A 13,887-nucleotide genomic window follows, 5' to 3' on the forward strand; every position below is an offset into this window, starting at 1 on the left:
GGCGCCGCCGCCCCCCGCACGCCCGAGCTGCCGCCGCCGCGCCCGCGCCCGTCCCCGCCCGTCCCCGCCCGCCGCCGGGCGCCGCGCTCCGCCCCTCCCCCCGGCCCCGCGACCCCGGACAAGGTCACCGCCGCCCCATCTGGACCCCCGCCCCGCGCCCCCGCCCGGTGAACATCGGCTCCTGCCAGGGACGCCATAGGGGTGGGGTCCTCTTCCCCGGGAGGAAGCTGGCGCACCCCAGGGCCACCCAGCAGCCGGCCGCTGGGCAAGATGGGGGCAGAGCCGAGGTCACCCAGGAGGAAAGAGAAGGGGCCAGTTGGCAGAACTGCAGACAAGGGGCCTGGGGGAACAGAATGGGACACCCTTGGGCTGGTGGAGGTGAGGGTCCAGGGCAGGGCCCCCCAGCGGGGGGGTCACTGATGGAATGAATAATCAATCAATCAATAGATGTATGAGAAGGCAGAGGTGGCCCAAGGGGGCTCGGGGCAGTGGGGATGTACCTGGAGACTAGTCCCCATCCCGGGGGATTTGTCCTGGCAGGGTGGGACTTGGTTTGGGTTGGTGCCCCTAAGGGCAGGCCACCAAGGCAGAGATGGCAATTGGGCCCTTGAGCTGGGCAAGGGTGGGGAGGAAGGGCAGTTGCTTTTGAAGCTGGGGTGAACAAAGGGAGCAAAGCGGAATGGATTTGCAGTTTTCTGGTAGGAAAATGTTATCTTCATCAAACAGGAGTTGTCTCTGAGAATAAACGTTTGCCTTTGGGAAGCGTCTGTGCGGTTGACGTCTGTGTGTCCACATTTAAGCCAACAGGGTACCATCACCCCTCCCTCCTGAAGACTGGGAGGGTGGAGACTCATCTCAGAGAAGACTGGGCTTTGGGAAACAGCAGCTGAACCAGGCAGGGGTGGGTGTGAGAATGCCCCAGGGCCCAAGCCTGTTAGAAGCAGGTGCCCCTCGATGGATAGGCAGACACTAAGGGTCCCACAAGGAGGGACTTTCTGGGGTCAGAGCAGTCAGAGGGTGAAAGAGGCTCTTTGTAGGGCGGTGAGCTCCCCATCATGAGGTGTGCGAGCAGATGGTCGGCTGGAGCCCAAGGGCTCCTCTGGCTCTCGGCTCCTTCATTTTTGCTGACCCAACTTGTCTGTGGCTCTGGCTGTGCCAGACCCTTCCTGCTCCCTTGGAGAGGTGGGCACTGCCCCCAAGACCATCTGGTTCCCCCAGAGGCCGGGCCTCTGAGGTTCGTCCTGCTTTGGGGGCTTGAAGGGCCCCATTTCTCCCTGATTCAACCCCTCCACTGCACCTCCCGGCCTCTAGCACCTGGACCATCCCACCCGCCTCCTTCCTGGCCTCCCAGAACAGCCCCCTCCAGCCCTCCTTCTACCCTGGCCTTCACTGCACAGACTCCCCTGCTCTCATGCCACCCGTGGCTTCCTTCACTTCCGGGTCAAGGTCCAGCTTCTCAGCCTGGCGTTCAAGCTGCTCCCGACCTGACTCAAGCTCTCCTCCGGTTCCCCATCCAACCCCGGCTGCCTGGAGCTGTTCCCCGGATACACCCCACTCCTGCCCTGTCCTAAGCCATGTGGGGCACCACAGAGAGTGGCCTGGCCCCAGCCCCACATCTCCAAGCGCTCTCAGCCAGCGATGGAGACAGCCCTGTGGATCTCCGCATCCCGGCCAAGCACTCCTCTGAGCCTCAGTCTCCCCATCTGTGAATGAGGATCACCATTGTCTTGCCTCCCAGGGTTGCTGGGAACGATCGATCAGGCATGACATCCACCGTCCTGAGGCTGCCGGGCACACAGGCGCTCAGAGATGACAGCCCCGCTCCCTCCCGCTCCGGCTGCCTGCCTGCTTCCATCTCTGAGTGACCAGGGGCACTGGGCCGGGCCTCCAGCCTTGGGCCGGCCCTCTGCTCCTCCAGGCACCAGCCCAGGCCGGGGCAGGCTGACTCATGCCTAGGAGTGTGGGCACGCTCCACTCTGCAGCTACTATTTATAGCTCCCAGGCCAGGCTCCCGGCCGGATGAGCCAGGAGAGGACAGGCCCCAGAGTCCCCCCCTCGCTCTCCCAGGCACGGGGATCAACGCCCACCCGAGCACCCCAAACTAGGACGGCAGTCCCCCTTTCCCGCGGCCGGCCAGGAGAGCCCTGGCCTTCATGCACCAGTGCAAGAGAGGGTTGGGTTTTATCAGCTCAGAGAATGGGATCGGCTCCCCTGGGGTGGCCCAGCTGGGAGGAGACCGGGCTGGGGCTGGAGCTCAGGTCCATCAGGCTCTGAAGCCACAAGCCAGCCTTTCTGCTGTCCCAGGCTCTCTGGGGGCCTGACGCAGGGAGGCACACCTGGCCTTTGGCTGGCTTTGATCTGCAGAAGTCCTCTCAAATGTAAAGGGACAGCCACTCACCTGAGAGGTCCCTGTTCCTCGCCTGGCCTTGCAGCCTATGGGCCTCCTGCCAGCTGCTCCGGGCGGGGGCCGCTCTCCAGACCCACCGTGCAGGGAGGAAGGTGGCTGGGTCTCATGCTCTGCTCTTTCTGTGCTCCTGGGATTAATGTAATTATGTGGGCGAAGCTGAGGCTGGGCGCCACGGCCTCTCACCGATGCTGTTTGGCCCACAGTAGTTTTTTATTTGTTTTTAACTTTGGTGTCAACATTTAAAAATAAGAAGGTCATTTGTCAAAACACAGTTTGCCTTAAAAAATGAATGGGCTGGTGTCTCGAGCCCAAATTCTGCTCACCAGCTCCTGTGGGAGCTGGACCCTAGCCCCTGGTGGAAGATGCTGGTCCTTCACTGAAGCCACCTGCCTAGCCCCTGGGAGTGGCCTGAGGGGCTCCTCCACATATGGGGCTGTGTTGTCATCAACACCTCTAAGGAGCAGGGTCACTGGAGCCTAAGCCATCAGCAGGATGAACCCCTGCCACACTTGCATCCTTTAACAGAGAGCCGGACAGCTTTGATCGGTCAAAGGACCACGACATGCAGGGAGACCTCAGGGCCTTTGCACAGGCCACTTCCTCTGCCAGAAAAGCTCTTCACCCATCTTCTGACTCCAGTGAGGCCCTCAGAGATTCCCCCCTGACCACACTGCTAAAATAGTCTTTGTCTCCCTTCGTGGCTCTCCCTCCACCTTGCTTATCTTCAGGGCACTTATCACATTTTGTGTCCATCTGTCATCTGTCTCCCTTGCTAGAATGTGAGCTGCCTTAGGTTCTAGGACAGTGGGTCTCCCTTGGGGGTGATTCTGCCCCCAGGGGACCCTGGGCGATGTCTGGGGACATTTGTGGTTGTCATGACCAGGGTGGGCTCTTGGCATTGAATGGGTGGGGCCAGGGAGGCTGCTCCACACCCCAGGGCATCCAGGACGGCCCCCCAGAGGATGACCCAGCCCCGTGTCAGCAGTGCTGGGGGGACCCTGGGGTAGGGCAATGGGCCTCAAACGTGTCCCCAGACCAGCATCCCCTGGGAGCTTGGTAGACATGCAAAATCTGGGAATTCCCTGGCAGTCCAGTGGTTAGGACGCCGGCTTTCACTGCTATGGACCCAGGTTCGATCCCTGGTCGAGGAACTAAGATCGCACAAGCCGTGCAGCACAGCCAAAAAAAAAAAAGAGAAAGAAATGAAAAATCTCTGGCCCTGCCCCAGCCAAGACTAGCTCAGCAGGAGGCCCAGCCAGTCCCTCAAAGGAGAGGGCATGTGAACCCCGTGGCGGCCTTTTCCTTTGCTTCAAACGCAGCACCTCAGCTGTGCCTCCCAGGCACTGAGTCGGGGGGCGCTAAACGGCCCACCTGCCCATCCCGGCTCTCTCCTGCCAGGCTGGGCACACAGCAATCACTTGGGCCCTCGGCCAGAACACTGCAGCCTGCCAGGTCAGCTGTTCTTGCCCCAGGAGCTGCAGAGGCCTGGAGGGTGTCAGAGGCGGGGAGGGATGGGGTCTCCCTTCTGCAGCCCAATCTGGCCTCAGCCAACTGACAGCCAGAAGAGTTCTAGGGTCTTCCCAGAACCACCCCAAGCCCTGCAGCAGCCCTCTTCTGCCCTCAGGAGTCCCAGCCCAGTCCCAGCCTGCAGGAGGCTCTCAAAAGGTCAGGTGGGTCAGTCACTGGCTCTATACCAAAGCTGACAGACAGCTCTGGGTGGACACGGGCTGGGACAGGTGGGCTGCATGACCCTCTCTTCCTGGCAAGGCTGAGGGTCCAGAGCTGGTGGTCGGGGCAGGCCTGGAGGCGCCGTGTGCAGGGACACAGCATCCCGTCCGATGCCTGCGTTTCGGGGCCCAGAAGATGCAGACTGGCTGGGAACTGGCGCCCCCTCCCGGGCTCCACACTGATAACTTCTCCACCAGAAATGCAAACAGCGGACAACAGAAGCTGCGACACACTGTTATTATGCTTGATTCAATCCGCGGGTCCTGGGTGCCTCCTCCTAACCTTCTACTCTTTTGTCTCCAGATCAAGGAGGGCGACCCGGCTGACTGCATCCAGCTGTCGCCGGCCCTGGGAGCCCCGACTCCACTCGGCTCGGGGGCGGCGGAGCCGTTGAGAGTGACGCTGTACCAAGGACCAGAGCTGAGTCCTGGCTCAACCCTCCTGCTTGCTGAGCCCCCTCATGGGGCCCCCATAATCGTGCTGCCAGGAGCCTGCCTGGTCACAGCCAAGCGGCTAGCGGTGGCCTTGACCCAGCCAGGCACATCCGGATAAAGGTGGTGCCTGGTGTTTTGTGCTGGGAGTTTTGTTTCTTTAAACAGAAAGGCGTTTGTGCTACTTGGGAACGCTCGTGTCCAAGTGAAGGTGGCTGTGCCTGGTTGTCACCAAGCAATACACAGGTCACTAGCAGGCGTGTGCTCCCTCTCCTCCATGAGACACGCACACAGATCTCAAAGCGACACATCCTCGATGGCGCAAAGTTGCACAGAGATGAATGAAGGCTTTTGTGGCCAACGTCCAGTTCCATGTCAGGGCTGGTCCAGGGCCCCAGGTGGTGGGTGACCAACCCACAGGCTTCTTCAGCCAAAGCTGTCACCATGCGGCACCTGTCGTGTCAGAGCGGGTGTGGGGGAGATGGAGCCACTGAGCTGGCCGAGACGAGAAGACCCTGGTCTAGGCTGGACATGGCCACCATGAGCCGGGGGACCTCAGGAGCGAGGTCGGCCTCTCCAGGGCCCCCATCAGATGGGATGACCATTTTTCTTCTTACCTCAGCTTTCAACTTTGATCCTTGGCCAAAGCAGGGAAAGCTGACCAGAACTGACCAAGTGACACCATCATCCCTGTGGCCCCAGGAGGCAGACCCCAGGGCTGACCCTGGACCCTCCAACCACAGCAGACGGGACGGGTGGTGTTGGGGGTGCTGGCGGGGCAGCCTGTGTCTTCTCCTACGACACACAGCATCCCCCAAACTTCTTGGGGTCCCACCATCCCTGGAGGACCTGGAAGCAGTCTTGTTGGATCTGGCAGGACCCTAGAGAGAGGCCAGAGACTGGCAGACAGAGGCTGGGCAGGCTGGGGATCCGAGGATGCCGGGGACCGGGGTGGCGGTGTCTGAGGGGTGGGCGGGGCGCCCCGGGGTTTCCCCCCTCACTGGTGTGGCAGCGCCCTTCGTGGTCTGGAAGCTGGCTTACAGTGAGGGGGGATGATATGACCCTGAAGCCTCCAGTGCAGGGAAGAGAAGGGGAAACGGAACTGATGGGTGGAGAGGCTTGTGGTGTCCCCAGGCATCCCAGGAAGCTGATGGCTGGCGGGAGGGTGGGGACCCTGCAGTGCGTGTGCTTTAGGTAAGGGAGGGGAAGGAGTATGGAGTGGGGGAAGCCTGGAGCAGGCTGTTCTGCACCCATGGGGGGGCTTCCTACTGGATTCAGGGGGGACGGGGCCCTTGGGGGACCCTGCCCAGCCCCGTCCCATGGGCCACACCCTTCTGAAGGCAGGCTCTGGAATCTGGCAACTCCATGACATCCCACCCACCTGGGGCAAAGGTGGAGTGAAGTAGGGGCAGGGGTCGCCAGCAAGGGTGGGTTTAGGACAAGGTGGAGGTGATGGTCCCACGCCCACAGGGGTCGCTTTCCCAGCATGGGGACAGGGTCAGGCCATGCGGGGTTCAGACGTGGGTCCTGGCAAAAGCCAGACAGAAGTTCCTGGAAACGGGCCCAATACCTCCAGGAGCGGTGGGGTGGGCGCCCAATAGAGTGGAAGTGGGGGCCCTTGGACACACGGCCCTGCCCCCTGAGACCCATATCGACACCGAATGAGGCTGGGGCCGTGGTGGAGGCTGTGTGCTCTCCGCGGGGGCAGCAGGCCAGCGCCTGGGACGCCCCCTGGGACAAGCAAGTAGCTGCTCCTGGAACCCCACCAGGCCAGAGTGACAGGCTGGAGGCCCTGCCGCGCCCAGGACCACAGGGCAGAGGGGCCCGTCCTCGCCGGGAAGCTTTGACGGCCCCACTGCCACGGCCGGTCTCCCCAGTGTGGGTCTGGGCAGCGACCGCGAGTGAAAGGAAGGAAATCAGAGGTTCTAGGAAGAAGCCTGGGCCCCATGGCTGAGTGGACAAGTGAGAAGACAGGAAGGGTGTACGTAATGGGATGGGCTGCGGAAGCCGAGGCCGTGCCTCCAGGCTTGGGGGCAGACAGAGTCAAGTCCCCCCGGAAGGGCCCTCAGCCCTGGCTCAGCCCAGGAGCAGGATCCAGTTGCCATGACTACACTAACAGAGCTTGTTGCCACGGAGGGGAGGGTTCGCGCCAGCCCTACGGGGCTGTTAGGCTCCTGCGCTCCCCGAGGGGGGGTCCTAGCTTCGTGTCTGGTGGGGGGAGCTGAGTCACATGGCCCCCGACCCTGGCCTGCGGGAGTCGTCTTGCTCTGGAGACCCTGTGGCCAAGCTGCCCCAGGCCTGCCCGCACTCTCTGCAGCCCTGGGGCTCTGTTGCCTCGGGGAGCCGAGCAGCTCAGCCCGGCCCGGAACCCCAGCCCCTGAAGAGCAACCTCTCCAGGCAGGGCGGCCGCACCAGAAAGCAGGGAAGAAGAGGGCGGCTCCGAGATCCCTGGAACCTCCGTCTCCCCAGAAGCACAGCCTCAGGTGGCAGGAATCACAGCCCCAGCACCCCCACTAACCGCGAACGAACCGGAGGCTCCTGGCTGGCGGACTCCTTTCAGAAACCCCTCAGGGCATCACGTGACAGCGACTGGACCCTCTGCTCACCCTGGGGACACGCCCGCCACATGCTGCAGGGCTCCAGGGAAGGCGTGGGGGCTGGCTACAGCGTTGGCACTGTAGCCAGGGCTGCAGAGGAGAGAGGCTGGCCTCTCCCGCACTCGTCCACAGCCAGCAGTGTTTAGGGGTGGGGAGGGTCTGCGTCTGACCCCACCTGGACGCCCGGGGCCGCCTCCCCTGCGAATCACCAGACCTCCACGCCCGCGGATGACATGGCCACACAGCTTTGGTGAATAATTTTAAGAGAAGAATTTGTAAAATTAGTAGCGGTGCCCCAAGGCTCAGGGTGTAGGATCTGGGGCTCAGTGCAGTCCCCGGTGGCCCCTCTGTGCGCAGGCGCAGCCCGGGGGCTGAGCTTGGACCCTCAGGGGAGGCGAGGCTCTGGCTGGGTGGGGGCGGGGCGGGCGCCCGGCACGGGATGGTCACCACTTGAGGAAGACCATACCCGCCAGGACGGCGTAGCCCAGCACCAGGAAGAGGACCTTGAGCAGCCGGTCGCTCTTCTCCTCCAGCTCCTTGGCCAGGATCTCAAAGAAAGTGACGAAGAGGAAAGTACCGCCTGCCAGGCCCTGCAGCACCACGGAGGCCACGCTGCTGGGCACGCCCTGGGCACTCTCGATGCCCAGGCCGAGGCTGATGCCCAGGGGGATCATGGCGCTCACGGTGACAGCCACCTTGGCAGCGTCCCTCAGGGCCATGGCGCTCCTGGCCATGCTGATGCCCAGGGCCACGGCCACCAGCGTCTCGTGGATGGCCACCCCCACGAACAGGCTCACCACCTTCTCGCCCTCCTCCTGCAGGCCCAGGGCCAGGCCCTCGAAGACCGAGTGGGCCGACAGGGCGAAGACCAGGCTGAGGAGCCGCAACGGGCTGGAGCGCGACAGCTCCTGGACACTCAGCCCGTGGCTATGCGTGTGGGGCTCCCCATAGAGTGCATGGCCCCGCGAGCCACCCATGAAGGGGCTCTCGTACTCTGAGTCGCTGCCCACGTCCGAGCTGGCATTGAACGTCTCCAGGTCGATAAAGGCCGGCCTCTCCTTGCGGAAGGTCAGGACGAGCTGCTCCAGGAAGACGGTCATGAAGAAGCCCAGCAGCATGATGGTCTCGGCCAGTGGGTAGTCGGTGCTGATGTGCCCAAGACTCAGGACTTTCTGGAGCTGGAGCAGAGGGCGCGAGAGGGGGAAAAGACAGGCAGAGGTTCAGAGGCGTGACCGCCGAGACCCCCGCTGCCCACGCAACAGGTTCTTCAGACGTCACCTTTCAAGTAGCAGAAATACCCAAATCATACAGGTCTTAAAGAGGGGTGGTGGCTCATCCTTGATGGATTTTAAAATGAAGGGACTTCCCTGGTGGTCCAGTGGGTAAGACTGCACTCCCAATGCAGGCGACCTGGGTTCAATCCCTGGTCGGGGAACTAGATCCCACATGCATGCCACAACTGAGAAGTCTGCATGCCACAACTAAGACCCAGCACAGTCAATAAATAAATAAATATTTAAAAATAAAAACTCTAGGGCCTCCCTGGTGGCGCAGTGGTTGAGAGTCCGCCTGCCGATGCAGGGGATACGGGTTCGTGCCCCGGTCTGGGAGGATCCCATATGCCGCGGAGCGGCTGGGCCCGTGAGCCATGGCCGCTGGGCCTGCGCATCCGGAGCCTGTGCTCCGCAACGGGAGAGGCCACAACAGTGAGAGGCCCGCATACCGCAAAAAGAAAAAAAATAAATAAATAAAATAAAAATAAAAATAAAAATAAAAACTCTATTAGAAAGGGACTAGGCCTCACGTCAAGTCCACTATGTCAACCAATTTAAAAAGAGTGTAGTGGGCTGCATCATGACCCCTAAAAGATATGTCCACCAGGAATCTCAGAATGTGACCTTATTTGGAAGAAGGGTCTTTGCAGATATAACTGAGGTGTGATGGGCTGAATTGTGTCTCCCCAACAAAAGGAAATTTCTATATAAAAGTCTCCCAACCCCTAGTGCCTCAAAACAAACCATGCTTGGAGATAGGGTTTTTAAACAGGTGATTCAGTTAAAAGGAGGCTGTGAGGGTGGACTTAATCCACTAGGACTGCTGTCCTTACAGGAAGAGGAAGAGCCATCATGTAAAGAGACAGCAAGAGGTGGCCATCTACAAAGCAAGGAGAGAGGCCTCAGGAGGACCAAACCCTGCCAGTGCCTTGGTCTCAGACTTGCGGCCTCCAGCCCTGGGAGAGAATAAGTGTGTGCTGTTTAAGCCCCCCGTCTCTGGTCTTCTGTTATGGCCACCCCAGGAAACTCATTCATAAAATAAGGATCTTGAGATGACATCACCCTGGATAAGGATGATGTCCTTAATCCAATGACAGGTGTCCTTCCGAGACAGAAGAAGAGAGAACACAGGGAGAGGCCATGTGACAATGGAGGCAGAGCTGGGGTGATGGAGCCACAAGGTAAGGGACCAAGGACCGCAGATGATCCCCACAAGCTGGGAGGGACACAGGATAGACCCTCTCTCACAGCCGGAGGACCCAGCCCACTGACACCTTGGTCTCGGACTTCTGGCCTCCAGACTGGGATATCAGCCAGGGCTTCTGGCCCTGATGCCTGCCCGGGGCTGGCTTCCACACAACCCGGAGGCTGTTTCCAGAGCCCCCCACCACTCCACCCCCTGGGTGAACATGCTGAGAACGAGCATGAGGCTCGCCGGCACATCCAGCCATCCTTGTCAGATCCTTGAGTCAGCGCTGTCCCATAGAACGTTCCGGATGGTGGAAATGTCCTCTATCCGTGCTGTCTGATACGGAAGCTGCTAGCCTCGCGTGGCCCACGAGGACTTGAAATGTGACTGGTGTGGCTGAGGACTGGCACACTGAAGTGTGTTTGACTTCAATTCACTGAAACCTGACCAGCTGGAATGGTGAGTGGCAGCCACACCAGACCGTGAGGCAGACACTCTGGCTGAGGCTGGCAGGCGGCCAGGAGGAGGGGCCTGGCTCACTGAGGCGTGGGGAGCCTGGGGCAGGGGTGCTGCCCAGGAGTGGTTTGGGGAGGACATGAGAGGGCCCCGAGCACTGAAGGGGGATGGGGAAGGGCAAGGTCATTGCAGCAGTCCAGGCCGGAGGGGTGGCACTGCGGGAATGTGGGAAACGGCGGGGGGGGGTGGGGGTGGTGCAGAGGGTGTCAGAGAGGACTCCGATCTCATCCTCACTGATGCCAAGTGCACAAGTTTCCCACGCTGTGTAACAGAGGAACGCAAGCTTAGCAGCATAAAACACCTCCCAGCCCTCAACATCAGAAGTCCAGGCACCAGATGGGGCTTGTGGATAAAGGAAATGGCACAGTGTGGCCAGGGACAGAGGGTGGCTCCTAACCAACAGCCAGGGAGACACTGGGCCCTCAGTCTGACAGCCAGGAAGGAACTGAACCCGCCTTACAACCACACTGGCTCAGAGGCCAATCCATCCCCAGTCAAACCTTGAGATGAGACCACAGCCCACCGGATACCTTGATTGCAGCCTCATGAGAGCCGGCAGCAGAGGACCCAGCCAAGTGGTGCCCAGACTGCTGACCCACAGAAACTGTGTAGGAATAAACACGTGTTGTTTTAAGATGCTAAGTTTGTTATAATTTGTTACACAGCAGTAGCTAACTGATACAGGAGTTGAAGAGAGGCCACAGTTGCCAGCTTCAGGACAGAGTGCATGTGTCCAGGGCAGGTGGTCTGGTCAAGTAATGGCTGATGAGCGACCAGCCGGGAACCCTAGGTCTAGTTCAAACCCCTTGTTTACCAGATAAGACCCAGAGAAGAGACACAACCAACTCATGGTCACACAGCAAATTCATTTTCTACTTCCCATCACCCTTATAGTGTCAAGGCCCCGACCTTGGTATGAGGGTTGAAAAGCACCAGAGATGGGGAGGGGCAAGATAAGGGTAGGGGATTAAGAAGTACAAACTATTATGTGCAAAATAAATAAGCTACAATGATATACTGTACAGCACAGGGAATATAGCCAATAGTTTATAACTATAAATGGAGTATAACCTTTAAAAATTGTGAATCACTATGTTGCACACCTGTAACTTATACAATATTGTACATCAACTATATCTCAATTAGGGAATTCCTTGGCTGTCCAGTGGTTAGGACTCTATGCTTTCACTGCTGAGGGCCCGGGTTCAGTCTGTGGTCAAAGAACTAGCATCCTCCAAGCCACACAGCACAGCCAAAAAAAAAAGAAAAACAAAAACACAACAACTATATCTCAATTACAAAAAAAAATAAAAGGAAAGAAAAAACAAAAGGCACCAGAGACAACTGGCCATAAGGTGCTAAGGGCTGCTGCTACCACCCCAGGGAGCCTTACCTTTTCCCTCACAGCCGGCAGTAAAGCATTGAAGCACGTGGCCAGAAAGACCCCGCCTCCAAAGGTGTTGCAGAGTGAGAGGATCTTTTTCGAACGATGGGCCTTCTCAAAATCCGTCTGGATGATCTTCACGGGGAGCAGGGAGCCCAGCAGCATGAAAAAGAACACGCCCACCATGCAAAGGATTTTGGCTACCAACAACTTCACCATGGCAGCGGCCCAGGCTGCTCCGGTCACCGGTCACTGCAGGGCCAAACCATGTGTGGGTGCACACTCCCCTCCCACGACGCGCTATGGGGCCCAGCCACGCAGCCGGGGGCTCATGCCTCAATCCAGCACTGTGAATGTCAGGGGCAACCGCGTCAGCTGTTGGATTGGTTATCTGACCAGCTAAAGCAACCAAGCTCATCACCCCCAGTACTTCACCCCATTCCAGGCCTAGCGCACGTCCCTGTCTCCTGCAGAAAATTCTCCATGGCTGCACTGTCCAACACAGCAGTCGCTAGCCGAGTGTGTCTGTGTAAGTTAATTAAAATTAAATAAAATGTAGGCAATTCCCTGGCGGTCCAGTGGTTAGGACTCCGCGCTTCCACTGCGGGGGGCACAGGTTCGATCCCTGGTTGGGGAGCTAAGATCTTGTTACGTGGCGCGGCCAAAAAAATTTATTTTAATTTAAAAAAAATTATAGAAAATGTAGAATTCAGCTCCTCAGTTGCGCTACCCACATTTCAAGTGTTCCATAGCTACTTGAGTCTAGCAGCTGCCATACTGGACAGCACAGACAGAGAACATTTCCATTGTTGCAGAATGTTCTGGGTCCCACTGCCCTTACATAAATCCAAAAGCTTTACCCTGAGGCAAAGGCTCTGCACCATCAGCTCGGGCTCCACCTCCCCTCACTGGCCTTTGTGGTCCCTGACGATGGCAAGCCCGTTCCCGCCTCAGGGCCTTTGCACCGGTTGTTCTCTTGGCCTGGACCACTTCTCTCCCCTGACCTTACAATGATGCTTGTCTTTCAGGCCCTCAGGAGGGCCTCCCCCTGCCCTAAATGTCATCCCTTGTACCCACCGCAAGGCCTGGCGCTGAAGAGATGCTCAGTAACCTCTGGCTGAACAAACGGATGAGCTGAAGCATGTGGACCTCTTTACGGGGATTCAATGAACCAAAGTAAAGCAGATCTCGCCCTAGATAGACCCGAAAATGTTACCATTAGAATGAGGGACCGCGGCTGCTCCCCTGTCCTTAGGCTTTCTCCCCAACCTCCCAGTTCTCACTGCCCGCGTCCCCATGTCAGCTCAGATGCCACCAGTGGAGAGGGGTCTCCTACCCCGTCCCCTAGCATCATTGGTGCTACAAGGAACTACATAATTTAAAGTCCCTGAATATCATCACTCGCCCTGGGCTGAGACTTCCACGCGAGCAGGGAGTGTGTCTTCCTCAGCCCAGAGCCAGGTACAGTAGACGCCCAATAAATACCTGCCGAGTGTCGGGATGCCCCAGTCTGTGGCGTGGGGGTGAGGGTGGCCTGGACGCCCTCAAACCGGGGGCTGATGGGGCTGGGCAGCGGGGACGGGTTCATTCATTCATCCTTTCCCTCAGCACTTATTGAGCGCCTTCTGTGTGTCCCGCGTTGCACTGGGTACCCCGCTCGAGAGGGGACAAGCCGCGCTCCGCTGGGGGAGCCGGACGCAAATCACACAGATCGCCAGTAAAGGCGGGGCCTCGGCTAACGGGCGGCAGAGCCCGCCAGGCCCCGGGCCGCCCCAGCCCCCAGCCCCGCCCCGGTCTAAACGTACCTCCGCCGGGTCCTCGCCCGCCCGCCGGAGCCGCCCACCGCTCAACCGCCGCGCCGTGTCGACCCCACTGCAGCGCTCCCGGTCTAGCCCCGGCTCCGCGCGCAGCTGCCCACGCCCCGCCCACGCCCCTGCCATTGGCCGCCCCAAGCGCAGCGGGCAAATTTCTCCATGCCATTGGCTGTTATGGCTGCCACTCACCCCGCGACTCCACCTCTCCTACCGGCAAGGGAAAGTAGTTTCCTCCCACTGAGCGGCGGGTACAGCCACCGGGCGGCTCCGGCGGGAAACTCCGACCCTAGGGGAATGGTTCCGTCGGCGTCTGGCTTCCAGAGCTGTCCAGGGGTTCCTGGTGCTGAATCCCGTTCTGATCGAGGTTTGGCCATTGTCAGAAAACGATTTGCTACGGGTGACTGTCTCTCTCGGAGCGTCCTCGCTGCTGATGCCTTCCCGTCGGTTTAAGATGCAGATTTATCCGTTCAACATCTCTGCCTCCTATGTACCAGGACCTTTTCTAGGAGAACATCAGTCAACAAAACAAGGATCTCTCCCCTTTTGG

At 59.4% G+C, this 13,887-nt stretch overlaps 1 protein-coding gene across 4 annotated transcripts; it reads right to left on the reverse strand.

The window, feature by feature from the left end:
* Positions 1-7,405: 7,405 nt before the first annotated feature.
* Positions 7,406-13,446, reverse strand: SLC39A3 (solute carrier family 39 member 3). Of its 4 annotated transcripts, XM_081233842.1 has the most exons (5): positions 13,332-13,446; positions 13,012-13,208; positions 12,604-12,719; positions 11,536-11,661; positions 7,406-8,341 (listed from the first exon to the last, which is right to left on the reverse strand). In XM_081233842.1, the coding sequence occupies exons 2-5, from the start codon at positions 13,112-13,114 to the stop codon at positions 7,607-7,609; spliced, it is 1,080 nt and encodes a 359-aa protein (XP_081089968.1). In that variant the 5' UTR covers positions 13,115-13,208; positions 13,332-13,446; the 3' UTR covers positions 7,406-7,606. The 4 variants fall into 4 exon arrangements, with proteins under 4 accessions (XP_081089968.1, XP_081089969.1, XP_081089970.1 ...); XM_081233843.1 differs by lacking the exon at positions 11,536-11,661; XM_081233844.1 differs by lacking the exons at positions 13,012-13,208; positions 13,332-13,446 and having other exon boundaries at positions 11,536-11,873; positions 12,604-12,721.
* Positions 13,447-13,887: the final 441 nt, after the last annotated feature.

The sequence above is a fragment of the Mesoplodon bidens genome, assembly GCF_964165515.1.
Source record: "Mesoplodon bidens genome assembly, chromosome: 4".
Taxonomy (NCBI): Eukaryota; Metazoa; Chordata; class Mammalia; order Artiodactyla; family Ziphiidae; genus Mesoplodon; species Mesoplodon bidens.